Source organism: Fringilla coelebs (genome assembly GCF_963513975.1).
Source record: "Fringilla coelebs genome assembly, chromosome: 10".
Taxonomy (NCBI): Eukaryota; Metazoa; Chordata; class Aves; order Passeriformes; family Fringillidae; genus Fringilla; species Fringilla coelebs.
In genome coordinates this window covers 16892332-16919655 of record NC_140036.1, presented here as the reverse complement: position 1 = coordinate 16919655, position 27324 = coordinate 16892332, and the positions used below count along the sequence as shown (strand labels likewise).

Sequence of the window (27324 nt, the reverse complement as noted above, 5' to 3'; positions counted from 1 at the left end):
TTTTTTAATGATCTGTAATTGTGACCTGTCTCTTTTTTCACTTAGAATTTTATTTCCTTCTTAGTCTTGATAGTGGGTCAAAGTGCCAATTATTGAATAGTTATCCAAGGTTTTCAAGAGTTTTGCTTAATGGTAACACCTCAGGCAGTTTCATGTAGCTAAACATTGAAATGCATTAGTTGTCATTCTGAAATACTACAATTATTGTGTGGCTACTTTACGGAAGAAGAAACATCTACACAATATCTGAGGTCTCTGAGGTGCCAAAGAATGAGTTCATGCAGCATAAAGCTCAATTATTGCCTTTAATAAGAAAAACAAAAGGTAATTTAATAATTTGAAGAGTATCTTCTGTCCCCTTTTATCATATCCTAGGTTATGATATTCTGTGAACACTAGTGAGAGATTATTTTTCTATCCATCAGATTATATGGTGTTTTCTTTTTTTTTTTTAATTTTTGATTTTATGCTAAGTTTTAAAATCTTCTGGTTCAAATTTTGCAGATGAAACCATGCACACGTTCTATTAGATCTGCGGAAAAGAACAAATGGAAGAAACAGGCAAAACTTTTAATCCTTACTTTGTGGATCCTATAAGTTTACCAGAGAGGTTTGTACCAGTGTGTAGCAACTTGAGACTTACTTTTCATACTTACTGATATATTACAAAGCATTTTTCAACACTTTATTCAAGAACCTAGCTAATGTTATCTTCAAGACTAAATAGGAGATTAAGGAAAGCCATATGACTGTACAAGTTGTCTGTTTCAAAATTTTATCATAGTTTCTCTGAGCAGGCTTGCTGAATTTTTCAGTCTGCACTTTTCAGCTCAAAAAGTTTCTGCAAAATCAAGGTTATTGGTTGGAATCAATGTATGTTACGATCCTGAAATATAAAGGTTTAGTGCTATCCATGGGCTTCTTAAGAACTGAATTAAGCTTCAAGAAACTGAGAGTTACAGGCATGGACACTCATTTCAGTTTTCTAATGAGCTTGTATTTTTTGTGTGTGGGGGTTAGTAAAAGAAAATGTGGTAAATACAATCTTGCATGATTCAGTCTTGGAAAATGTGTAGATGACAATTGGGTTTTTTTCCTGTGGTGGATTGTAATAACTTCAGGTTCCAACAGGAAACACAGAGGCAGTTTCACAGGGCAGCAGTGACATTGCAGCATTTTCTTGCCTTACCTTCCTGAGCAGCCACCTCTTGACTTCCCTGTGCAGTTCCATGCAACGCTTCTGCTTTAGTGTGCTGCGTGTGCAGATGCTTTTACAAGAAGTGTGGAAGTGGAGCAGCCAGCAGAGGCCAAGGACCATGCCTGTGTGTCTCTGTTATCTGTTTGTTTAGGTTTTTTGGGCAGAGAAATGGAAACAGAAAAAATTTTAGCAGCATGGTTCTATGAATCTTACAACTGAAGAGTTAAATGGACAAAAAACTGAGGGAAGCAATTTGAAATTCAATAACTTTTATGGTTTTTTCAGCCAATTCTGACAGTTCCGTATGTTTATCAAAAATTGCAGTGTTACCGAGTAATGCTATTGAGCAGTTATTTATCCACCCATTTTTTTCAGATTTTGCTGCTATTTTAGACTTTAAAATGAGTTACTTGATGAAACTATCTGATTTTACTTGCTGCTTGTGTGCATCAGGACTTCATTTCTTCTTATGTTTTATTTCTTCCCAATTCATCCAGATGGTCCTGTTTGGTTAAAAGGAAGTGAGTGCTGTTCTATTTCTTATTTGTGCACAGAATCACTTGTCAAGTTTGCAAGTTTTGCAACAGTTAAAGACCCCTGAAATCTCTTGATGATCCCATGCCCATCAAGTGAGGGTATGATTTATACACTTAAAATTACCAGAATTAAGATTAATTAAGACGTGAAGTTGCCTATTAATAACAGTGATTATGATGCAACTTAAGAAAAGAAAACAAAAAGAAAGAAAAGGGCTTCATGTGAGAGAAATCTGGGTGCAGCTGAATAAATCTCGGCCCACCAAGAGCATTAGTCTGAGCCTGACCCTTTGAACACTGTGGGCAATGTGTTTTCCTGCTGCTAGGTGAGAGCTGTGGGCAAACTGAAATACACTGAGGCAAAGTTATTTCACAAAAGCTTGGGCTGAAGTTCACAAGGAGAGAAAAAGCAAGGAAGCTGTTCCAATACTGCGTATTTTGATATTTTCAGTATACATGAGTACTAGCTGTTCACATAAATCTTGCTTGATCTCCTCTGACACAAGTACTGTTGCAAGAACTGATTCTCCACTTTAGAGGAGAGGTATTAAGTTTGATTGTTTTGAGCAGATGAGGAAATCTGCTTTTGTAATGAAGGTTTCAGGCCACAGGAGTGGGAAGCAAAGGAGAGCATCATTAGGATGGTGTGAAGCAAAGCATGAATGTGCACACTGGGGGCGGAAAGGGCTCCTGGCACACCTCTGCCCAGGGTGTGTCTCATCTGCTCTGACAGAAAACCAGGGCTCGTTTTTTGTCTGTTGCAGTGACAGATGTATTAGATAACACAGCCTGGTGTTCTTCCTGCCTGGCCTGGCCCCAAGCTAAACAGCACAGGTATTGCTAAGCTGGTTTTGGGATTTGTTTGTGGATTTGTTTTTTGTCGTTGTTCTTTCCCCACCTCCTTCCAGTGGAGACGCTAATTTGGATTTCTCAGCTTAGCTGTGTCTGCCTCCCCTGCACTCCCTGTTCTTTCAAGAGCTTCATAACATGAGCTATTAATTGGTTGGAGGCATCAGAATTTCTCTGAGGGAGGAGAGTTACACTGACACTCTGTGTCCAGGCAAACATTGAGAGAGGGAGAATGTGGCTTACAGCACAGCTGGGAAATGTGAGCAAAAGAAATTCCCATTCTGCGTTCAGTTCAGGAAAAGAGAATTTTGCTGACATGAATTATAAATAAAGTATATAGGGTTTTGCCTCCTGCTGTCATCTGTTTTGTTGGGACTTGAAGATTGGTGAGCTTTTTAGTTTGCATAGACAAAGTACTGGAATGGGACTTGAACTTCAGATTCTGTTCCTAGATTTGTTCATAGCTTGTCTGTGACTCTCATGAACTTGCTTTATCTCTCTGGGCCTAATCAAACCTGATGTTCACTTTTTGAAAGAGCTTGAAGTTTGACTAATGAAAGTCAAGTTATATATGGCAGGTACGATTGTTTCTGTTCTGTTCTTTCCCTGTGTTTTCTTCCTACTCCTCTGCTCTAAGATCTTCATTAGAAAAAAGGCTTTTCTGAGCTGTCTAAACATCTTCCATCTCTGCCAAGGAGCTCTTGTGACAGTATTTGTCAGCTAATGAGTAAGGCTTGCAGAGAGAGGTGCTGTTCACAAATAATGAAGATATTGCAACCAGGAAAACTGATTTTCCCCAAAACAACTTGCAGAAAGCTTCTCTGTAAACACCTGCCTCTACCTGCTTGATCTCACAATTACTTTATTTGTATTTTAAACCTTAATTCTTGCACTAAAGTCCTGCAATTCACACAGATTGATGGAGTTCATTTAAATTCTATCACTCTGCATTACAATGAATTGTAGCATCCATCACTTTCTCTTCCTGCTAGTAATACATAGTCATCCCAGTCACCTCAAAATAAAACCAATTGGTATATCTAATCTTATAGATATTTACCAACTTTTTGGTATCACTGGCATGCAGTGAGAGCAGAACTAGAAAAAGCATGAGCTCTAGCTATTAGGAAGGAAAGCAATGGCTGTAAAAATTCCTCTTTTTGTTTTCACATGTTTTCATTGTTGTTTGTTCTGTTTGGGCTGTGTGGTTGGTCAGTTTTGCCAGTTTTGGTGTTGTAATGCAGTGCTGTTTAGTTGAAAGCAATGCAGACCTTGCACCAGTGCTGTGGTTCTGTATGTCCTGATGGTGTGGGAACTACCAAGGCCTGGTGGCCTTTCAGTCTCCCTGGTTTGTGAAGAGTTGTGTAATCTTGGCAGTGTTCTGCAGTCAGCTGCAGAAGAGCTGAACAGAGACAAGAATTTAATAAATTAACCATAGCACATATCCTTTTCTCAGTGAAGTGTCAGGAAGAAATAATTAATATTGTACAGACAGTTTTCCTTCTGGCATTTCCTAATGTTTGAGTATTTGCAGCCTCAGCATTCTTTTTGTCACTTTTCCAGAGCAGTATCTATTAGCCAGATGCTAATGCACTTGCAATGTCAGCTGTGGACAGAACAGAAAATTTGAGCTTAGATTTGTTCAGATGAATTTGCCAGGGACAGAGGTTTAGAGACAGCCTAGGATCAACTTTTTCTTTTCTGGAGGACAGTATGGTTATTGCACATATATCTGATATATATTGCAACTGATTCCTGAGCATTGGAAGAAATTTCTGGAATCCAACCCATATTAGTTACTGTGTAAGGAAGGATTTATTTTCTATAGGGAAATGTTCTTGCCCTTTTCAGCAGTGGTTGAGATAAGTGCCTTGAATGCTACTGAAGAACTTGGATGAGTTGAATAAAATGTGAAAAGAGCTTTCAAAACATGCATGATGTCCTTTCTGCCAGCTGGTAAGTGACTCCAGTGGATTATGCAAGTGGAGTTGTGAGGATGAGTTGAGTTGTTTTAGACAGCAAATCTTGAGGCAGAATGACAGCCTGCAGGGACATTTCTGCTGTGAGAGGAGCAACAGCCTCAGAGAAAGCACAGGCAAGATAGTGGGGGTGTGGTGGAAACAGAATTAAGATCAGTAATTGCCTTCTTGTGTTCTTTCTGCAGGGCTATGTATATTTTTGGGCAAGCAGTCAGCACATATGGAGTGCTTTGTCTTCTGCAGTCTTTTGCAGGTGTTTAGATTCACCCTGTCTGATGGAATTAAAGGCACTCCTTTGGGGAGCACTGCACAGCCCCATCCCTATAAGGTCTGCTGTTCTTCATAAGGCAGCTTGGTACCAACATCCCAAACAGCCTATTCTAGAAATTTTCTAACAACCACTCCTCTTTGTAGGGATTTTTTTTTGTGTGTTAAGGTGGTTTTTGCATGTGCTGCTTCAGGTGCTGTGAATTAAAAATAAAGGAAAGAATTACAGGCTCTGGAATTAATTCTGCTGAGCAGGGCTCCTGCTACTGAGATAAGGCAGAAACTAATTCATAAAGCCTCATGGGGGACACAAACTCAGCCCCAAAATGGACTTTAATGTGGGGTCTGTTACACTTTTTGCCAATAGCACTAGTTATGTTTGATTCTTCACTGTACTATTTACAGTTCATCTGTATTGCTTACTGTGAAAACTCAGATTGCATCACTTCATTGCTCTTGGTTCCCAAGTCTGCATCTCCACCCACTGTTGTACAAGGCTACTGGTTGCTTCCTTTTACCTCTGCCCCAAGAAGGCTACTTGATGAGTATTCCTGCCCTCATTTGACAGCTGCAGCTTTGTACCTGAGTTCTTGGCTTGCATGTAGTCAGTATTTTGAGTGATACGTTCCTCAAACTGACTGCTCAAAGGGATGTTTCTGGCTGAGGTTCCCACCTTCTCTGACCCAGCCTCTGCTGGATCTTAAAATAATGGTATCAATTAGCATATTGCAGCATAGTGATGTGTTAAATAACACTCAAGAATGGAAATAATCCTCATTTTCTTGGAAGAGAGGTAGGAAAGAAGGGAGGACAAAATTCAGAAATCTTCAATGTGACAGGGAAGAGTTCAGAAGAACAATTTCAACAGATTTGTAGCAATTTTATAATACAAGTGTGGAAGTGTGAAATGATGATAAGTGTCATTCTCATATGCCTAGTTTTGTTTCTTCTGAGTGCACAGTTCCTGAATTTGCAATGGAAGAGTCGTGGATTTCCTCCTGGACCAACCCCATTTCCCATCATTGGAAGTGTCTGGTGGATAAACTTTAGAGCTGATCACAGGAGCCTGAAAAAGGTATGTATTTGCAGATGTGAACTAAAGAGCTATTGAGGCAAAACCTGGCAGAAAGTGGTGATGGTTGTTGATAGACTGATGTGGTAACAGGGAGAACCCTGAGAGGAGGTGATTTCTGGAAGTGAAGTGCCTAAACAAGTTAAGGTAAAAATACTGCAGATAGTCTAATTCATATGAAAGCCTAATAATTTCATATGCAAGTCTCATTCTTATATATATGTGCAGCTTAACCAGAACTGAACATATTCATTTTGCCTCAGAAAAGACTTATATTTTTAAGGGAATCTTTGGCCTTGAAAGAAAAAAAGTGATTCTCAGATTTCCCATCATAAGCATATATTGAAAATAATTTTAAACTAGGTGTCTTGAATTCAGAGGATGTGAAAAGCACACCAGAATATCTTCTGTTCTTATGGGATGGAAACAAGATTGTATCCCACGTGTAGCCAAATCCTTTCATCCATTGTTTCTCTGAAGTCCAGTCTGGGTTGTGATCTTTGCAGACAAATTAGAGATGTACATAATGGTGAAAGAAGTGATGGGAAGAATTAGGTCCATGCTAAGCCTGTTAATACAGATCCTTTCCTTTTTCAACATCCTCCACTGTGCCAAAATATCACAGGAGAACCCAATGTGTTAATATATTTTTCAAATTGCTGCCTTTCCTTATGTACTAAATGCAACTTGCAGATCAGAGGGTACCTGGCTGCAGCTGAAGGGAGCTTAAAAGAGCATGGTGCTACAATTTTTGATGGGTGCATGTTAATCACTGTGAGAAGACAGATCTGTACTGGTTCTTGGTCTAGCATCAGGGACTTTGAACTCACAGAATACCCATGGTATTGCCTGAGAGCAGTCCCATCAGTACTCAGAGAAGGGACCTATGCTTAGATGCCTCAGTTGACAGTATTTCAGTATAAGCTGGGAAGAGTTCTTGCCATTGAAACATGAAATCTGCAGTACTTAGAACTCTAGAAGGGAAGTTACACCTGGAATTCATAATGTCAAGAAATTCTGGTTGTTGTCAGAGTGAATGAAATATGGAGTTGAAAAATGTAACCAAGAATGGGGAGGTGAAATTTCACAGGAAACCTTGTACAGATCCATAAGCACTTAAGGGCATTTACCCTGTGGTTGGTATTGCAAAGGTAACCCAGGCCAAGTTCTAGAAAAGGACCATTCATTCTTTCATTGCTCACATTTCTGTGGGTGGTGTGTTCCCAGAGAGAGCCCAGAGCCCCTCCTGTGGAAAGCCCCCCCACCACAAATGCAGCCACTGTCCCTTTTCACCTGCTGAACCCCTGAGCAATGTTGTGCTGAAGACAGCAGCCCATCCTGTATGCCTGTTTGTTGATGTTTCTCCCATGGGGTTTTTTTTGTGCACTGGTCTTACCTGCAGCTGGCAAAAACCTATGGCAACATCTGCACCCTGTGGTTGGGTCACAGACCTATGGTGGTGCTCTATGGGTTCCAAGCTGTGAAGAATGGTCTCACCAACAACTCGGAGGATGTTTCAGGGCGACTGCAGACCTACATTTTCAACCAAATGGCAGATGGAAAGGGTAAGATGTTCATGTCTCTGGAAGGACTTCACCCTTGACTTTTTGTTTCCTCTCGTGTTTTTCTAACTGAAAAACTCTTAGTTCCCAACTGACTTTTTCTGTCTGCTCAAGGTGAATCATACCATTCTGAAGCATCATCCCAAGTGGTCTCCAAATCCCACTGTCACACATGTATTTCAGCATCTTATCAGAGCAGCATGGGCAACATTCTTGGTGTTGTCTGCATGTTCTGATTTGAAATAATCCTGAGCCTGCAGCCTCCTTTGCAAGCTGAGACTAAAGTAAATCTTTATGCTCCCAGTTGTTTGTTTACAGCAAAGGCTGCTGTAAGGAAAGCATATACAGAACTTTGATCTAGTCTTGCTCTGAAGTACAAGGTCACAGGAAGGTCAGTGGAGCTTTAAATTTATTAGCCAGAGTGTTCAAAGCGTTGTATTGCGTTATCACAAACACTGCTGAGTCCCAGTGGAGAGAGAATAAAGCTACTGATATGTTTAAAACAGAAATAATTGAACTTGTTTCCATTGGCCTTTTATCCAGAAATTTACGGCAGATGCCTTTACCCTCAGTCAGGATTTGGTTAATGTGAAGTACAGTCTGGAAAGCTTTAATTTGTAATACTAGCTAATGTAAGTAGAGAAAAACTACTTTAAGGTATAGAGATGATTAAGTCTGAGGCTGTTTCATTCCATTTGGAAGGATCTGTATTGCCACTTTTTGTCAGGGTGCTGTGGAGAAAAGTAGCTGGGTTGTGACACATGCTCTAAAACTTGTAATTTGTAGCAGGGATGGCTTTAACCAACAGCTGCAGCTCAGCTGCAAGTTTGTGACTGCAGCACAAATACCACCTGCCTGTCCCTGGTTCCCAGGACAGCAGAAGGAATAGGGGAGAGCTGTCTCAGGGAGCGAGCTGGCTTTCCCAGGGGGAAGTGCAGGCTACACTTGTGGAGGGAATTTCCCCACCAAGCAGATTAAATGGTTCATGCTGGGTGGTCTCTGCTAGAACATGGACTCACAGCAGAGCAGCCTGGGATCCCTTTCTGTCCCACAGGAACTCTTGATCTTAAAAAGCTGTTTGCAGATTGGCTAAAGCCTATTTTTCCTTCTCATTTTGGCTGGGTGGTTCTTGCCCTGGCTTCATTGTCTTTCCAGAAGGGACATTTCCAGGATGAGAACTCGATATTTGGTGTAAAGATCCTGGTAGAACAGGATCCCTCAGAGACCTGAGACAGACACTTCAGAAAGAATAGGACTAGGTTTGTAAGGCAGCTATGTGAGTCCAGAGGTCCAAGTGGGGTTTTTTTGCAGGGATGGTAATGTTTTAACCAAGGTGTTTTCTCTGCCTCTAACAACATTCAATTCAAGGAACACTGCCCTGATGTGTCCCTCCTCTTTGAGCAACAGCGTGATGAGAAGATGACTCTTACTGTGTTTATCATCTACAATTGTATGAACTTTATTATGACATGAAATTAATTCTTGATGGCTAAAGGTATCTTGGTCTCAAATGGTCTCACCTGGAAACAACAGAGACATTTTGGAATTGGAACTCTCCGAAAATTGGGAATGGGGAATAAAGGAATGGAGCGTGGGATCCAAACTGAGGCCTGTTACCTGATGGAGTTCTTCAGAGACAAGGAGGGTATGGCATTGACACAGTGCTTGGGGACACACACAGTACAGACTGCTTGACTCTAAGGGTTAACACTACTTTTGTTACTGAATGGAATGAATTCAGAGCACACCTTAGATTTGCAGATTTAGGATATGGTGCTAAAGAACTGCAGACCACACATTCTGTGGCATTTGCTAACAGACTGGATAAAGAAACATGAAGGAATACAGCAGGGACATCTCTGAACCCAAAATATGGAAATTTCTTTGCTTATTTATTTTTTGGCAAAAAACTTCTCTGAACCTTTGAGATTATTGGACCTCAGTATTTTGGGATCAACACCAAGACTGAGATTAAAAAAGAAAGCAAAAAGGAAAGCAAATTAAAAAAACAAGACCAGGAGTTAAAGATTTGAGGCTTTCCTGTCCTCATTTTTGAGTGAGGTTTATCTTTTGTTACACTTCCTAGTGAATTTTGCGTGTTTTTGAGTAACAGTATAAATATCATAGAGGACATCTATTACAAAATGTCACTGTAATCTTGTTCTCCCAAATAGCAAAGGAAGAGGAAGTGCTTTTGAGATGAATATCTTTCTATGTCTGCAGGAGAAGCTGTGGACCCTTCCTTCCCCATTGTCCATGCTGTCTCCAATGTGATTTGTGCTGTGGTTTTTGGACATCGTTTCTCTCTGGAGGATAAAACCTTCCAGCAGCTGATTGAAGCCTTCAATTATATAGTGGCTTTTGGGAACAGCCACTTTCATTATGTGAGAATATTACTTATGAGATTATATATTACTTATTAGAATATTGCTAACATGCAACATATTTGATCATTGGGCTCATTATTTATTGCAATATAATTATATCAGTATGTATATTATTAAAGTATTGCATTATTGAATACTGATAAATATTCTGACTATGAATAGGAACTGGACCTGCAATGATTTGGGTTTTACATGATTCAATTATGAATACTGTATTAATAATCTTTATTAGGATGTCTTAACAAAGGTAATATGCTTGGGTTAATGACCTTTTCTGTAAGGGAAATACCAGTATTGTTAAGGTGAAAAGATGATACTCTGTCTGAGAATAAAAGTGAATGTTGGTTTGTTTTTTTTTTCTGTGGGTTTTTTTTTTTTTTTTCAGTGCTAAGGTGATGGACATAAATATTTATTAACGTTTGATTTATTAATATCGATACATCTGTCTGCAAAAGTAGATTATTTTGTTAGTGAATTAACAGGGCAAATACAAATGGAGTTATATAGAAAGGATGGGAAAAAATCTAGGGTGGAAACTGTGCTGTCCCTAATTTGTGATTTTAATGTGTGTTTATGTACTAAGCATTTCTTTTCATGCCACAGGATTTTTCTCAGAGAAATTAATTCAGCAGTTTAACTGAATTATGGACAAAAATGTCCATGCCATATGTCTATCACAAGGCTCCTCTACAGTGTCACTAACTGCTCCTGTGCTGAATTCTTGCTCCCCAGGTGTGTGAAATGTTCCCGTGGTTTGCAGAGCATCTCCCAGGACTTCTACATAAAGCAAGATTTTCCCGGGATTTTGTTCGTTCCTTTGTAAGGCAGGAGATCAAAAGCCACAGGGAAAAAGGCAGATTAGATGAACCAGAAGATTTCATTGACTTTTACCTGAAGCAGATAGAGAAAGTGAGTGATTAATGCTGTACATGACACAGATCCAACCATAGTGGGTTCCCTGCCCCTTCCCTGCTGTTGTCTGCTCACAATAACATTATTGCAGGGCTCTGCAAGCACAACTTAAAAACTCTGCTGTCAAACTCAAAATATGAACTTTGAATAGTTAGTTCAAGAACTTGTTCTAGAAGTACAAATTATTTACATTGGTTTATCATATTTTGGAATCCTTAGTGAGGGCTGGGCAGTAGGGAGGACCTTGAGAAGGTGCAGCTATTTAGATGGCTGCTGAATTCTGATTATTTTTTGCCTTGTAGTATTATTTTTGTGCTCAGTAGTGCTGTATGAGTATCATGAAAATCTTAAAATGTTGTCAGTCTCTGCTCTGAAAAAAAGCATAAATCTTTAAAAGGATAACATTATATATTAGACAGATTGCTGAAATCAGCAAATGTGCTGAAAGTGGCGTGGGTGGGATAAAACTACCTAGAAATGTGTTTTTCTGCTATGGAAATTAACAGAAATCAACATGCCACTTTACAAGGTAGCATAACAGGACTTACACACCTGACACATTCAGCAGCACCTCTAATTTAACAGTATCACTGCACTTATTTGAGTAAAGCCATTGTCTCTATCTGTGTTCTGCTCAGGTATATGTGTTTTCTTTATCCTCTCGAAATCTTGTTCCTTTAGATACAGTGATCACTGTCTGTCTCAGTGCTATTATACAGCTATACTCTTATTTTACCTTTCTCACTGACACTTGTAGACCAAAAATGTCCCCAATTCTACATTTGATGAAGACAATATGGTGCAGTCTGTTTTTGACCTTTTCCTGGGTGGCTCAGAGACCACAGCCACCACTCTGCGCTGGGCTCTGCTGTATATGTTGGTTTACCCTGACATCCAAGGTGAGTAGCACACAACAAGCATGGATATGATTAAAGTAGAGCAATTTTCTGTTATATTTTTCTTTTTTTTTTTTCTTTTTTTTTTTTTTTTTTTTGGGTTAAGATCATGGTTTTTTTAAGATCAAGCTTAAGATAATTTTTGAGCTTTGCTTTTAATAAGCCAATGTAGTAAAAATTTTTCAGACAGGTTTCAAAATAATTTCAGGGATATTCAGCTTCTGTCACTGAACTGGGTCCTGTTTATGTTTGTCAGACTGTTTCAGCAGTGTAAGCATATAATGGAAGATACAGGCTGAAAACACACAAGGTGGAATAAGAGTTTGGGTTAGGGCAAAGTGATGCTTTTCTGGCATCCAGTGTGTGTAATAAGGTTATATTATTTGAATTCATTAACTGAGACATCAGTCAAATTTCTGTAAAATAGATATATTTATTCTAATGCATGGGAATGTTAAACAGAGAAGGAAGAAAAAAAGATAAACCAGAAATTCTGGACAAGAGCACAATTGCACACTAGTTTGAAAATTTTTGTGTGATTTGGTAGAGGGTTTTCAGATGTGATGAATTACTAAGCCGAGTGCATGTTCTTGACTCAGGCTGAGGGCTAGAAATTCTTTTCATGCTTGTGGTGCTAGAATGCTCAAAGAACAGAGCCCTGTGCATACACATGCACTTCAAATTCTGATAAATTACAAAGAAAAAAATTCCTCTTAACTTACTAGCCTAAGTTTTAAGTATGAAATCTGACCCCAAACCATCTGAGACTGTATAAGGCATGTTAGTTAGTAAAGCTTAGATAGCAGCACAAGTAGATTAACACTTGGTGATAGTTTAGTAATATGATCCTATTTCAGTTCTCAGCATTGCACATGTGTCAGCTTAATGTGATGGTTCGCTTGCAACACCCTCATTAGTGTACTCTGAGTCTGTATTTACCTGGAGTAAAATCAACAGCTTAATAGAATTGATCTCCTAATAAGAAGGTCTTGTTATACTTAGAGTTTTCTCCCCCTCCTTTAAATATAATGCCCCATAAATCTGCTGGGCTTGTGGAAAGAGGGTCTGAATATACAACCTATCAACTACAAAACAGAGTGTAGTAAAATCATAACTAGCTGGTTTTGATTTATACAAATGTATGATTACACTAATAAATACATTTATATTTATATAAATGCATTACATATATACATTTATATAAATGCATTTACACTTTAGGATATGGTAAGTATAAATTATTTATATATTGTATTTTTTTCTATCACTACTATACTCCAAAAAGGAAAGGAAAGCTGTTTCATCCAAAACAGTGTTCTTACATCTGTACTAGATATTTAAATATTTTTTTAGACAAAGTGCAGAAAGAGCTGGATGCTGTTCTGAGTCCCTCCCATCTCATCTGCTACGAGGATCGGAAGAAACTGCCGTACACAAATGCTGTGGTCCATGAGATCCTCCGCTTCAGCAGCATTGTTTTAATCACACTTCCCAGAGAAGCTGTGAAGGATACCACTGTTCTGGGGTATCGTGTTCCAAAGGTACAGGTATCCCTTCTATTCCAATGTGATCTTTGGCCATCAGTAAAGGTTTACCATTAAAGCCTTTCCCTTCCAGCTCAGGACAGGAAGATCATTTCACTAGATTTAGGATATGGTACTAAAGAACTGCAGACCACACATTATGTGGCATTTGCTAACAGACTGGAAAAGGAAACATGAAGGAATACAGCAGGGACATCTCTGAACCAAAAATACTGAAGTTTCTTTGCTTATTTATTTTTTTACAAAACCCCTCAGAACCGTTGAGGCTATTGGTTTCCCCTAATTATGTAATCTCTCATTTCTGCTGCCTTTCTGTGTGCAGAATTATAGCTGGAATGTGTTTGTGTCCTTTTATTCTTGATGTGTGGGAGACAGAACTGTGCCAACTGCCTCTTCCTTTCAGGGCACTCTAATCATGGCAAATATAGACTCAGCTCTTTTTGACCCTGACTATTGGGACACACCTCACCAGTTCAACCCTGGACATTTCTTGGATGAGAGTGGAAATTTTGTGACCCGAGAGGCTTTCTTGGCCTTCTCAGCAGGTGAGTGCACTGAGAACTGATCCCAAGTGTGTGGATTAGATGAAGCTGTGTCAGCAGGTGAGTGCACTGAGAACTGATCCCAAGTGTGTGGATTAGATGAAGCTGTGTTATTTTCATTGTGGAGAAGGCCAGAGGGGAGTGTAATCCCAAACTGCAGGAGCAAATTGTTTTCCCAGCCCAGAAAAATGTTTGACTGCAAAAATAAGTTGTTTGGCAATTGTATAAACACCTGATCATAGATTTTTGTGAGAATGCAGAGAAGATAAAAGGAATAAAGTTCCAGAATTCCCAGTCATTTGAGTCCTTACACTGTTGCCCTTGGTCCTCCTCTGTGTATGCTGGATTATGCCATTACAGTGGATATTCTATGGCAGGCTGCTATGCTGGAGCTGATTTATTTTGTATAAATAATTCAGTATTCATCAGTGCAGAGAGATGAATGGGAGATCCAGAAGCTGGATCAAATACATCCAGAAGTCTCTGTCTTTCCTGTGGAGCTTCTGGAATCACTTTTTCACCAGTGTGTGTTTATAGAAGTTAAACAAACAAAAACTCTTGGGGATCATGCCAGGAGGGAATAGCCTGGTTGTCAGAGCTGTCAGCTGAAATGGGAAAATGTCAGGCTCAGGTTTCTGATCTAAATTGTGAAGAAGAGGAATTGGTTTCTCACATCCAAATTGAATGACCTGACCACAGCATTTCAGAGTTTGTCACTGTCTCTGAGAATTGTATCCTGGACAGAGTTAATTGATCAGTTGGGAAGAGATTTTTCTTTAGCAAGTTGTTTTCACCGAAACCACTATGTAGGAAAATGTTTCATCAGATGTAGAATGTCCTCTGTATTCTGATTTTTCACTGTTATTAGGGAAGTCAGCCTGTACAAAGCAGAAGCTGTGAGGTAACCTAAAAGTGCTTTCTTGTTTTTATTTGGAATCAAAAGACTGAAATCCCTTTCATAAAACTGGGAAGTCCTATAGATTGGGAAGCAAGAATGGAACTTCTGAGAGGCATCTCCGGTATCTTTTCTATCTAATCTGGGCAGATCCTGTGAAGATGAATTGCAGACATCTCAGTTGTATGTCCAGTTCAGTCTAAGAGGAAATTGTCAAATTCAGCAAAGCTCTTTGTTCCTTGATGAGCAGTGCTCCTGAGAAAAGCTGGGAAACAGGTGCTGGTTAGAGATCTTGCTGGGATCTGACTTCTCTTTCCATTCACCCCTTGCAGGTCACCGTGTTTGTCTGGGAGAGGCAATGGCCAAGATGGAGCTTTTCATCATGTTCTGCAGCCTGTTGCAGAAATTCAAGTTCACTGTACCAGAAGGAGTTAAGGAAATCAACACAGACATTATCTTTGGGAGCACCATGAAACCCCATCCATACAAGCTCTGTGCAGTTCTGCGCTAGGCTCTTCAGCATTAGAGATTTAAGAGGCACAGACACAGGGCTGGTAGTGTGCTGGTATTTATGCAGCTTTATGGTTCTCATTTTTAGCTCAAATTCAGTGCAAATCTCTCCTTGTTGTGTTATATGTCTTAGAAGCCAGGCCTAAAAAATACTCTGGTTCTCCTGTGTCTGGAAAGTGTCTGTACTTCATTTTTTTTTCCTGCTGTGTTACAAATGAAATAAATGTAGACAATTATTGCTCTGTCTAGTCTTACTAGAAACTCAGCAGATTCTTACTGGAGGGAGGAGGATCACCAGAGCCAGGCTCTGAGCAGTCTTCCCCTACATTCTCAAATCCAGAATGGTGTGTGGGAATGCTGTTCCCAGAGGTGGGGCTCTGGACATTGCCAGAGCTCCCAGGTGTGGTTGCATGGGAACTCAAAGCTGTGGAGAGGCATCTCAACTTGCTGGGAGCAGCTTTGTCTGTTAGCCAAGAGCCACGGGCAGGTGAGTGCTTGAGACTCATCAAGTAAGTAAAAGAGAGACAGCAGTGCAACTCTTCATTTGGCTGTGAGGATTGTGACTCAGGCCAAGAGCAAAGGCAACCCCCCCACTTTTGCCTGCTGGAGATTTTAGAGGGAAGCCCCACTGCTGGTGAAATGCAGTGGGTGGAAACAGATAAGTACCAGTGGGCTGGCCTGAAAATTTTTCTTTTTTTTTTTTGGATATATACTCTTGTGCATTTGAGAGGCACTTCTGTGAAGGTGGGAGTCCTCTCACATGCCAGGGTTTGTAATGACAATGATGTACAGCAGATTAGGTTGGCCATGTCTCTTCATTGATGCCCAAAGCACAGTTCAGGGGGCAGCTTGCAGTCTTTGCAGTCTTTTGTAGCAAAGCTTGTTGCCTGCAAAGAGGGGCAGGGCAGGAGACATTGATGTGATGCTCCCCAAAAGCTGTGAGAGGATCAAAGCTCTTGAGAGTTTTCTGTGAGCAGAGGGGCAGCTGCACACAAGCAGCCTTCTGGCTGCTGAGCTGAGCCTGCTGAGTCCAAATGCACACTGAGGAAAGAGCTGTGCCAGGTGCAGCTGGCAGGAGCAGTGCCCAAGCTAGTGGATGGCAAGTGTCAGTAGCCACTCTCACTGTGAGACTGGCCTTGTTACCCACCCAATAAGATTTAAAACCCAAGGTCAGACTAAGGGTTACTGTTGCTCTACCACCTTCCTTTCTTGAGTAAAAGACTTTACAATTGTTATCACAAGCCTGCTTCAAGGACTAGTTGGCATTGCCCTGTTTATCCATCGTGTCATGGGCTGAAAGGAAGGGGGAGAAGAGAATGGGCCAGCAGCTATCCTGGCAAGAGTGAGAGGAGGATGATTCACTTGTTAGAGGGATACCTTTCTGTTCTTCTGAGCTGTCAGGCAGCTCTAACCCCTGCTTCCCCTGGCATTCAATTCTCTTCATGGAAGCTGTGGCAAATACAGCTTACAAAACCTTATCAGGTTTCTCTCTTCCCAGACTTCCAGCACCATCTTGTATGAGGAGAAAAGCAATTTGTATTCCCTTGACATCTCCCCCAAAGACTTGGCAAAGCTCTTTGGCAGCTGCCTTCCTGCATGCAGGCAGTTCATGTCCAGGCTGAGAGGTGCAATCACCAGAATGTGGCTAATGTGTGTGGAAAAGTCAGAGTCAGCCTGGAAAGCCAAGGGAGATGCAGAGCAGCCAGCCAGGACTGTGCAGGGGTCAGATGGGACTGCAAGTGGGCAGGGCAGGCAAGCCTTAGGGCTGTGAGTCTCCTCCCAGGAACAGTTTGGAAAATACAAAACTCAGAGCTGGGAGCAGTTTGAGATACAGAAAATGTAACGCCAGTGAGGGAACTAAAAGTTCCAAAAGTGATCTCAAAATGGGTAATCCAGTTTTTTATGTTGGTCCTAGCTCTCAGTTCAATCAGTGGCCAGCAAGATGGGTAAATGTTATTTTTCTGCCCTGTTTCTGGAGTAAACCAATGTCCTTCACACCTCACAACTTTTATTTCTAGCTGTGCCAGTTCTGTAAGTTTGGTACATGAGCAGCAAGGCCATCTAGGTGACTTCCCAGGGTGCCACACGCTGCAAAGTCAGAGCCAAGTCTAAGCTAATGCTGTTCCTGTGCAAGTGCCAAATCTGTGTTGATCACGTTCAAATCCCTCCCTTTGCAGAGCTGGAGTTGCTCCGTTGCATGAGAGCACTTGTGAAAAAACTTCTCAGAGTCAGCTGTGTGTTATCTTTGTTCCTGCTGCAGGCAATCCAGGCACAGGCAGGTGGAGGGGTGAAGAAATTTTGCTTTGTGCTTGGTCAAGGAGACTGCAGCCCCACTTCCCTGTGCAGCTGGGCAGGGAGTGGGAGGACACTTGGATCTTATGTCATTATTAACAACTAACTCCTGTTACCCAATGATCAGTTGAGTCTTTTGTGGTCTGTGTGTGTCCTAGGCACAAAATTAAAAGGCAGAGCCATTCCCCAAAAACCTTTCAGTATAAACTGTGAGGAAAAATATTAAAGGAATAGCAGAGAACATCAGAATAAACAGTATGGGGTGAGTTAAGTAGCAGAGCATATGGTTGGTGCTTTTGATGGCTATTGATGAGCCTGAATTTTCAGTAACTCCACTGCCCTTAGGTATGCAGCCAACCCTCAGGAAATTTTTTTTTCTAATTTCTCATTCTTGCAAGAGGTTTCTTATGAAACCAGGACCGTGGGCAGAGATTTTTGTCACAGCAGGAGTCATGGCACAAGGAGGTGTATAATTAACCTATATTTTGTGTCCCTTGAGGAAGCAATGATTGACAGATGTGTAACTGCAACATAATGATGTTACATTTGCTTAAAAATAAGAACACTTAATTCTCTGGGGTGGGGAAGTGAAAGTGATAAAGAGGGAAAGGGATGAATCACAGAAGCATCACGTGTTTTTTCTCTTTTCAGGGAGGTACCCCAAAAGCAAGATAAACTGATCTCTCCTCTGTCTCCAGAGCAGTTGTAGAGAGACAACGTAGCTGTGTAAATCAGAAGTAAAATGTTAACAGTGAGTGAGGTGCTGGTATTTTTTGTGCTGTCTCTGCTGTTAATACAGTTTCTGAAATTGCAATGGATGCGAAGACAATTTCCTCCTGGGCCAACTCCATATCCCTTCTTTGGAAATCTGCTGCAGATGAACTTCAAAATTCATCATGAGCATCTTAAAAAAGTATGTATTTTCTGGCAATGTATTAATGGACTCATAAACTGATTGAAAAGTAACTGTGTTTAACATAGTTTTATTTTGAATGATAGGGAGGGATTTTTTTCTAAATTGCATAAATGTGGAAATAGGTGGAGAGAATTAAAATATGTTTGTGTGAAAATTTGCACTTACTATGAAATATATATAACCTTATGTGCATACAAACAAAACCATAATGATGATAATAGTCCTGTCTTACACATAGGAAGGAGACTCACTAATTCTGTGCAGTCTTTTGGATGTCTGTGTTTTGACTGTTGTTGCACTGGCATTTTCTAAGTATCCCATGAAATACCTGTTGAGGATATGTGTGTTTTCAGTATAGAAAGGATGATTTTTAAAATATATCTTTAGTCAATGGATTTTTTGAAAGATCTTAGAATCAATTATTTTCTGACATACTATTTGGTCAGATTTTCACAAGAGATTTCAGTCTGCTTAGCAAAACTGAGCTTTTAAATGGCTAAAATAATTCATAGTATACTCAAACCCTTTTCTATGTCCAGTTGTAATATTCAGCACTTCTGAAGTTTGTATTGTGTTGTTTTATAGTTCTTAGACATCTATACCAAATATTTAACATTTAAATATGTAAGTAATAGCACCTCACTCTTCCTCTTCATTCTCAACCTTCCCTTTTCCTGGTTTTTCCATGTCCTGCCAGCTCCATCCTCTTGAACTGCATATTTCAAGGCAAAGTGTTATTATTCCATAATATAAAGAAGTAGCTAGTGCCTGTCTGCTGTGTTTTCTTCTATTTCTGACATCACAGACATGAAGAGTAGTACTGGTCATTCCAAGGTTTCAAAAGCCATGAACTGGTCCTTACAAAAATGAAATTAAACACAAATGTGCAAGTGCAAGCACATACATTTTTGCTCACTGTGCAGAAGTAGTCCCTCTTGTTTGCTCCCAGGCAGCAAAATTGTGTAATCCTCTGGTCCTGCATTTCTTGGGATGTCTTGGCAACACACCACTCTTTCCAGCCTATTCTGCTACTTTTCTGGTTCTGATTCAGCACCAGGGGAAGGACTGTCCTGCCCACTGCTGGGATGCCTGTGTGCACGGCAGCTGAAGACAAGGCTGTCACTGCTGGGCTGGAAGGGAAAGGATGATTCCTGCATTACTCAACTCCTCAACTGCTTTTGCTACACTTGACACACAAAGGGGAATCTGTAGATGGTTCACATCAAATTCGTGAGTGATTGCTGTCTTGTAGCAAGTGGTGAGGGTGGAAGCATTCATCTACAATGAGTTTGAATTGTAAGACACAATAAATGACACTGCAGACTTCGGCAATATTGGCTGACATTTTAGAAACATCACAATCTTTAATACATGGGACTTTAGATAGAAACCTGACTTCAAACTGTATTGTATGTAAGAACATACCTGTTGCTCTTTTCTCAAAATCAGTCACTCTTAGGGCACCTGCCCAGGGAGAAGATCTTGTTTGATTTAAAAGTACCAGTACTCACTCCTGTTACTCTAATTCTGCCTTGTTCTACAGATGGCCAAAATTCATGGCAATATCTTCACGTTATGGCTTTCAAACACTCCTGCAGTTGTTCTGCAAGGGTTTCAGGCAGTGAAGGAAGGTCTGACTGCCCGTGCTGAAGATGTTGCTGGAAGGCCTGAAGGCAGAATCTTTCACATTCTGACACATGGAAATGGTGATTTTTATTCTCATAAATTCTTTTAATGTGTTCTAGCCCTAGTTTTGAGTACTGATTTAGAGCCTCAAAGTCCTTAATTTACATCAGGAAAAAAGTTTCTATTTTCACAAGTTTTTAAAAACAATTCTGTATTCTGTCAGAACAATAATGACAGCATAAAGTTAATTAAAGAGCTTCTATACAGAAGATAAATGTCTAAATACAAAAAGAAAGAAAAGAGGAATGTTGCTAGACTGCTGTAAAAAAATTTAAAAAAATAGAAGAAAAGAGAAGCTTCTTGGATATATCAACCTTACCAATCCATCAATTTATAAAGCATTGACAGCATTAGTTCATTATGATTCTAGGTGTTTTGTTCTCTAATGGTCATATCTGGAAGCAGCAGAGGCGTTTTGGAATGGCAACAATGAGGAAGATGGGAGTAGGGAAAAAAGAGCAGGATTATCTACTGCAAGAGGAGGCTGCTCACTTGGTGGAATACTTACAGAAAACAAACGGTATGTGAGGTGGGCAGGGCAGTTTGTGCACTGGGAGAATGGGGCACTGGGAACTTTTGAAACTATTTGATTACAAAAATGGATTCAAAGTGTATGTGCAGAGTTGAGTCTCAAAAGTCTGTATATGCTACCTGCATGAGATACTTGTGGAGGTCTTAAAACCCACAGCAAGGTCACAGAATTAGAGATTCCTGTCTTGTTTTATATATGTCTAGTTATATCTTTATAATATACCAGTATATATATATACACACACTTGTCCCTATCAGTGTTATTTCTTCTGAGTCAGTTCTATGTTACTTCTGGTAACAGCAAACAGTAAAAAAATCAGTGTCACAGTGCCTCCTATTCCTGTGTAGAAAAGAAAAAGCATAAAATATGCAAAGCTTTGACCAAGGATGCACAGGGAGGGTTGAAATATTCGAATGCGAAATTATATGAGCAAAGAATAGAAGGTGGTTCTCTTCTCAACTCATCTGTATATTTAATGTCTCAGCTGCTTTTGTACCCCGGTTATTGCCAAATGTGAGATCTGCTGATGCCAAGGTTTGATGAAATCTGGATATTTTTATAATTAATACTACTAATTCCATTCCCATCAGCATTTTTTCCTTTTTTTTTAACCAACAGCATTTTTCAGATGTCTGAAGTTACTTTTTTACTCAGGCCTTTTACTAGTAAATTAAAATTTACCATTCAGTCATCTAATTAACGTCAGAAATGTTGATGAAATTTCGTCAGCTCTCCTGTCAGTGGGAAAAGCAGGAACAGTAAGTGTTAATGGTGAATGCAGTCCCTTGTGTTTACAGGAAAACCTCTGGACCCTGCTATGCCTGTTATTCATACAGTCTCAAATGTCATTTGTTCAATCATGTTTGGACATCGTTTCTCCAGAGATGACGAGAATTTTCACCGCCTGATTGAGTCCTTTGACGCCCTGGCAGCATTTTTGAACAGCATCTCCTTTTTTGTGAGGAAAATCAATTTTGTTTGTTGGCTTGCTTGGTCTCTATATAGATAGACAGTGCAAAAAGGCAACTGGCTTGTTACTCTTGTAACAAAAAAACCCAAAAAAACCACCAAAACCCAGAGCACATGAAATTTCTGGGGAGCGCTTTAGAACAGGGCTTCAAGAGGCCTAGTTCAAAACTTGTTTCAATTGCTTATGCTTCATCATAGCATAGAAATTTCCTGTGTATGTGGGACAGGGATGACAATGCAAAGATTTGTTACATGGCTGAGAGATGTACAAAGGATTTTCTTTTTAAAAGTGCTACCTGCACAACTCCAGAGTTTGAAACTATATTTGAAATCAGTAGTAAAATATGGGTTAAATTATCGGAAAAGCTCTGAAATAAGCTTAATTTCTGTCTGGCAAGCTGGTTTTCTTCACTCTACTATATGACACGGCTGTCAAAAAATGTCAAGAGTAAATGGGCTTTTACTGCTTCCTTCTCTACTGCCAGCCAACCTCATAGAAACTGGAGTAGAGCAACTGTTTTGTGCAAAGGTAACATGGCATGAAATTGCTTAACGGCAGCTTTTCCCTACAGTTTTTGGCAGCAACACCTGTACCACATCTGTACATCCTCACAAGAGTGCAGTGACACTGCAAGTCCCTTTTAGCTGCTGGATGATGTCTCCATTCAGGGCACAAACTCATAACTTCACATCTGGTCCACTGGAGAGAAAAACTCTCTCTTGCCTCTGTATGTGCATCTGTGAGTGCAGCTGCCAAAGCAGCAGAACAGGTGGCCTCAGACTGGGGCAGTTTTGTTATGAATCATTTATGAGGGAGAACCACAGTACTGTGTATAGTCAAAAAGTGAATTTACTCATGCATGAGGAAACTGCTTCTGCAGAACTTGTTGGAACTCATCCAGTTCTGTGTCTTGTATGATTTCCACCATCTCTGACTAACTGGAAACTGTAGGTAAGGTCCTAGAGGATCTAAGGACTATTTTGATACTTTGGCTAAATAAGCTAAAATAAAATTCCTTATTAGTAACTCTCCCAGAAGATGCCAGTGAAATGATTCCTAAGCTACCCTTCTAATCAGGGTAGACACAGGCTCAGCTATTTCCAAACTGCTCTCAGTAGGTATTTGTATAAGTTGTTTTTAAAACAACTCTCTCTCTCTAAATATATATATAAGTTTATACTATAAAACTGAGAGAAATTTTAATCTTGCTCCAGGGAAAAACAGAATTAAGAAAGGCTTTAATCTTTAATGAATCATGGAACAGGCACTATCTCTTCAATCTATTGCTAATTCAATCAGTCTTTCACTTGCTTTTTCCACTACCCAGAAGCCTGTATTAGGATTCAAATTTAGCTTGCTAAATGCCACACACTTATATGTAATTTCACATATCTAAAATATCTCTTTTACAGATGTATGAGTTATCTCCCTGGCTTGCTGATCACTTTCTGCCATCAGCTAAAAAGGTGAAGTCCTGCAGAGATTTTGTGAAAGCTCTGTTAGCAAAGGAACTTGAAAGTCACAAAGGAAAAAGAAAGCTGGATGAAAATCGAAATTTTATTGATTACTATTTGGATGAGATAGATAAAGTGAGTACTTCTGAACTTCTCTCACACTTCACTAACAACAAGGGATTTTAAGTGTTTCGTTGATTATAATGATGTCTGATATAAATTTAGAAGTGTATGATTTCTCCAGGTGGTTTACTTCTTTTGTGTGCCATAACTTCTTTTCAATTTGTGTCTGCAGACTAAAGGAGATGCTGATACAACTTATGATGAAGAAAACTTGATCCAGACTGTTGCTGACCTCTTTATAGCAGGCACAGAAACTACAGCCACCACTTTACTCTGGGCATTGCTCTATATGGTAATTTATCCTGACATTCAAGGTAAGCACATCCAAAGAGGTCTGCAACTCTAGCAATGATACAAGTTCAAATAGTGGTTGTGCCTATTCAAACAAAAGTAGAGGAAATAATTATTGAAGTATGAACAAGTTGCCTTTTTTTTTTTTTTTAAACAGATCTAAACAGAATGCAGGGTGTGATTAATTTAATCAGCTGCAGGAATTTAGTCTCAGATGAGCTAAATTGCACCATTACCCCTCCACAGACAGTAATGATTGGATTTCCACTAAGGAGTCTTTGGGTCATCCTTTTAAATCCCTGACTCCTACTTTTGATTTGCTCTTGGCCTCTTGCAGCAGAAATAAATACAGTAGGGTTGCTAATATTGGGGTGAGTAGCTTGAAAATGTGTGCTTTTAATAATGATATTCACAGAAGAAAGTTAGAGGTTGGCAGAGTAAAATGACTGAGAAAAGAGCTGGAGTGTATGGGATAGAAAGGATTAGAAGGTACAAAATTCACTTTAAAGTCCTCATACTTGACAGTTTAAGCTGAGTACCAGTCACAGCAGAAGCCTGGCAAATAGAAAATGTGGACGTGTTAAGGAGAAAGGATGTCCCATTTTTGTTAACTTCAAAAGACTTGAAACTGGGTTGCACACACTGAATTTTCACAAGGTTTTTCATCTTCTCCGCATATATTAACACATTTTTAAGTTTTGTGGGGGTAATTCTAATTGTAATGATAGAGTCTCTAGTATTAAAAAAAAAAACATAATCAGAAAATACCATTTCAGCTCAGATAGTAAGTAAAAAAAGAATTCCTTGGGAAAAACTGATTTGTATAAGTGCTTCCCAAGGCACGTAATTACAGAATAGCAGTTAGGAATCTGTAGATGACAAGCAAAATCTATGTGCTTCTTAATGAAGAGCAATCCTTGGTCAATTACTAAACTGTTCCCTAAAACATGATTAATATTTTTTTTCAGCTGACTCCCTGCCTGTAGAAATAAATATTAATAAAAGTCTTTTTATAAATTACCTTAGAGCAGTAAGTATAACAGAAGCCCACATATTATTATAGAATGACCTCATCCAATATCTGATTTTAAAAGTATATGTGCACCCTATAAACAACCTCAATGTCAATTCTTTTCAGGTCATCTGTATGGGAATTTGAAGGCATTATTTTTTATAAAGTATCTTTTTCATCTGGTTGGATGCCATTCTGTCTGCAAAAGGCAACAGGAAAAATTATGACTAGAGAGTTTATAGATTGTTTGCTGTATATTTAAAACTGAATATTCCTCCTTAGAGAAAGTCCAGAAGGAGCTGGATGCTGTTGTGGGTTGTTCCCATATGTTTTGCTATGAGGACAGGAAAAGGTTGCCCTACACAAATGCTGTAATTCACGAGATCCAGAGATACAGTAACATACTCTTAATTGCACTGCCCAGACGGAGTGTGAAGGACACGGTGCTGCTGGGATATCACATTCCAAAGGTACAAATGTGCTGCATGTTTGAATCAATTTGACCTTTGGTCCATTAGATGATTTTAGAAAGGGTTTTGAGTCTTTTCCTGATGGGAACACGACCTCTTGTTCTAGTGCTTCTAAGGTTTGACTGTCTCTCTGGATGGCCTTTCACAAGGCTTTGTCCTAGATATCAGTAGACTCTACAGTCACAGTTTTTGTTGAAGCCACTGCTCCTTTTTTTCCAGAACACAGTAGTTTTAGCAAATATTGACTCTGTTCTGGCTGATCCTGGAAAATGGGAGACACCTGATCAGTTCAACCCAGGCCACTTTCTGGATAAAGATGGAAACTTTGTAAACAGAGAAGCATTCTTACCATTTGCTATAGGTAAGTGCACTGAACAGGGATTTATTTAGTCCTTGTGGTAACAACTTCAGATCCATTCATTCCTCAAAGTAACTGGAAAGGCACCTACAAATGGGCATACACAAACTGTTTTAAATATCTCCAAGAAAAGAGAAGTCCAGTTGTTTGTGGAAAAGACCAGAAGAGAAGGAATGACACACAAAGTCCTTCTTGGAAGACAGATCCAGTTTCTCTCTGAGAAGAGATCCAGCTATCAAAGCAGTAGCAGAAAAATACATGGTGCTGGGAAGACTGTAAATGTGAGCTGTGCAACCCTGATGACAGTTTCTATAATGTCTTACTGTCTGCTGTAAATGTAGATTGAAACTTTTTGGGAAAATAGAAGCAGCCTTTCAGCTATGAATCATTAAATGATAAAGTTAAGAGAAAAGGATAAAATCTGCAGAAAAAAGCAAAGAAAATCCCAGGCAGTTTAGAAAGGGAGGTGATAGAAATCCTTTGGCTGAAGTGCCTTTTCTGTTTCTTCACAGGGCAGCGTGTGTGCATGGGGGAGCTGTTGGCAAGGATGGAGCTCTTTATTGTCTTCTCCACCTTGCTACAAGCATTCACATTCACCCTGCCAGAAGGAGTGAAGGAAGTCAGCACCAAGTTTGTTTTTGGGAGCACAATGAAGCCACCTCCCTACCAGCTCTGTGCCATTCCTCGATAGGAAATGGCAGATTCAGGGAGGAGTCACTCTGTTAGACTGCTTCTGTATGTGAATTCCTTCTTGCATGTCCTAAGTTTTTTGCTTTCTTCTTCATTTGGTTGATCACTACCCTGAAAGATTCTTGACAGACAGTTGCATCCTGAGCATTATAATTATACAGGGTCAATATTTTGTTCTTCTTTTTTTTTTTCCTGTTTGGAAAATATTGCTGAATTTCTTGTGATGTGTAACAAATAAAGGCATTAAGGGAAGAATTCGACTTGGGAATTATATATTACCAACTGGAAAGACGTTTTTCAGAGAATGATCTTGAAGTGTGATCTATGAATTTGAAGTCTCATGAATAAAGATTCTCATAAACCACAGTTGCATTTGTGGAGATAGGCTTAGAGGTCTTCCAGTCTGTCTTGGGATATTAGTGGGTGCAGGAGGTAAAAGAAGCTCTTGGAGGAAGCTTTCTAGAGGCAGACAGTATGATCTGTGATAACACATTCCCTTAGGCTGATATGGTTTGCTGTTGAGTAAGCCTGTTGTATACAACCCTGTCATTGTCACTTGGGAAGACAGTTCAGGAGTTCAGCACTAAACCAGGTAGCTTTTGAATAGAGGAGTGGCTTCATCAGGCAGTCGTGGAGAGCTTTTCATATCACAAGCAAAGAGCAAGGACAGGAAGACAAATGACAACAGTGAGCAGTCACAGAGTGTTGATAATTTATCCCTTTTTTTTATGGGCCCACTGGTTGCCAGTGACATGGGAACTTTATGCCAGGTAGTCTACTTGTGATGATTGCTCCAGATCCTCCAAAGATATATTAAACTTAATTTATTCTTTCATTTTTAAAATGGATTCTTTATCACAGTTAGATGACTTCACTTAGTACGCCATGACCAGGAGCAGATTTGGCACTACTGAAGAATTCTGGAAGCCTTTATGAGCCAGGTACCTAAGGACTTGGCAGAAGTGGAGATTTTTTGCTGGTTTTCTTACTGGCAGTTAACAAGGGATATTCTTTTATGGCATTGGGACCCATTCTTCTTGTAGGAGGTACAAATTGGATACTGGATGCCAACACAGGAAGGATTATTTTTATCCTCTGAGTAGCTGACAGTGCCATCTCCAGGAATGACATCATCATCACAGCTGTATTTGTTTCAGGTGCCTCTGCCCACCTTGTGTTTTAAAGCACCCCAGTCTAACATACAGGATGAAACTTGGGTTGGCAGTTTCTTCCCCTGCAGGATTACCTTTATGGGATTGTTCCACTCTTGTCCTGGCATGTAAGGGGTTGGTATGAAGTCTCCTCAAGCTGGACCTGCAAACATCCCCCTGGCAGTAGCTCCACACTTGTAAAAGAACAAATCATTTGTATCCATCTGGAG

The 27324-nt window shown here is 39.8% G+C and overlaps 2 protein-coding genes across 2 annotated transcripts; both read left to right on the top strand.

The window, feature by feature from the left end:
- Positions 1–5736: 5736 nt before the first annotated feature.
- Positions 5737–15150, top strand: LOC311157378 (cytochrome P450 2J6-like; the record flags this gene model as incomplete). The annotated part of the gene is made up of 9 exons (XM_084212066.1): positions 5737–5904; positions 7304–7466; positions 8959–9108; positions 9687–9847; positions 10583–10759; positions 11520–11661; positions 13012–13199; positions 13606–13747; positions 14972–15150. 9 exons carry the CDS (start codon positions 5737–5739, stop codon positions 15148–15150), a joined length of 1470 nt encoding a protein of 489 aa, XP_084068192.1.
- A 3033-nt stretch (positions 15151–18183) lies between these two features.
- On the top strand, positions 18184–25944 carry LOC311157380 (cytochrome P450 2J6-like; the record flags this gene model as incomplete). Its single annotated transcript, XM_084212068.1, has 9 exons — positions 18184–18354; positions 19901–20063; positions 20414–20563; positions 21373–21533; positions 22958–23134; positions 23295–23436; positions 24708–24895; positions 25115–25256; positions 25766–25944. 9 exons carry the CDS (start codon positions 18184–18186, stop codon positions 25942–25944), a joined length of 1473 nt encoding a protein of 490 aa, XP_084068194.1.
- Positions 25945–27324: the final 1380 nt, after the last annotated feature.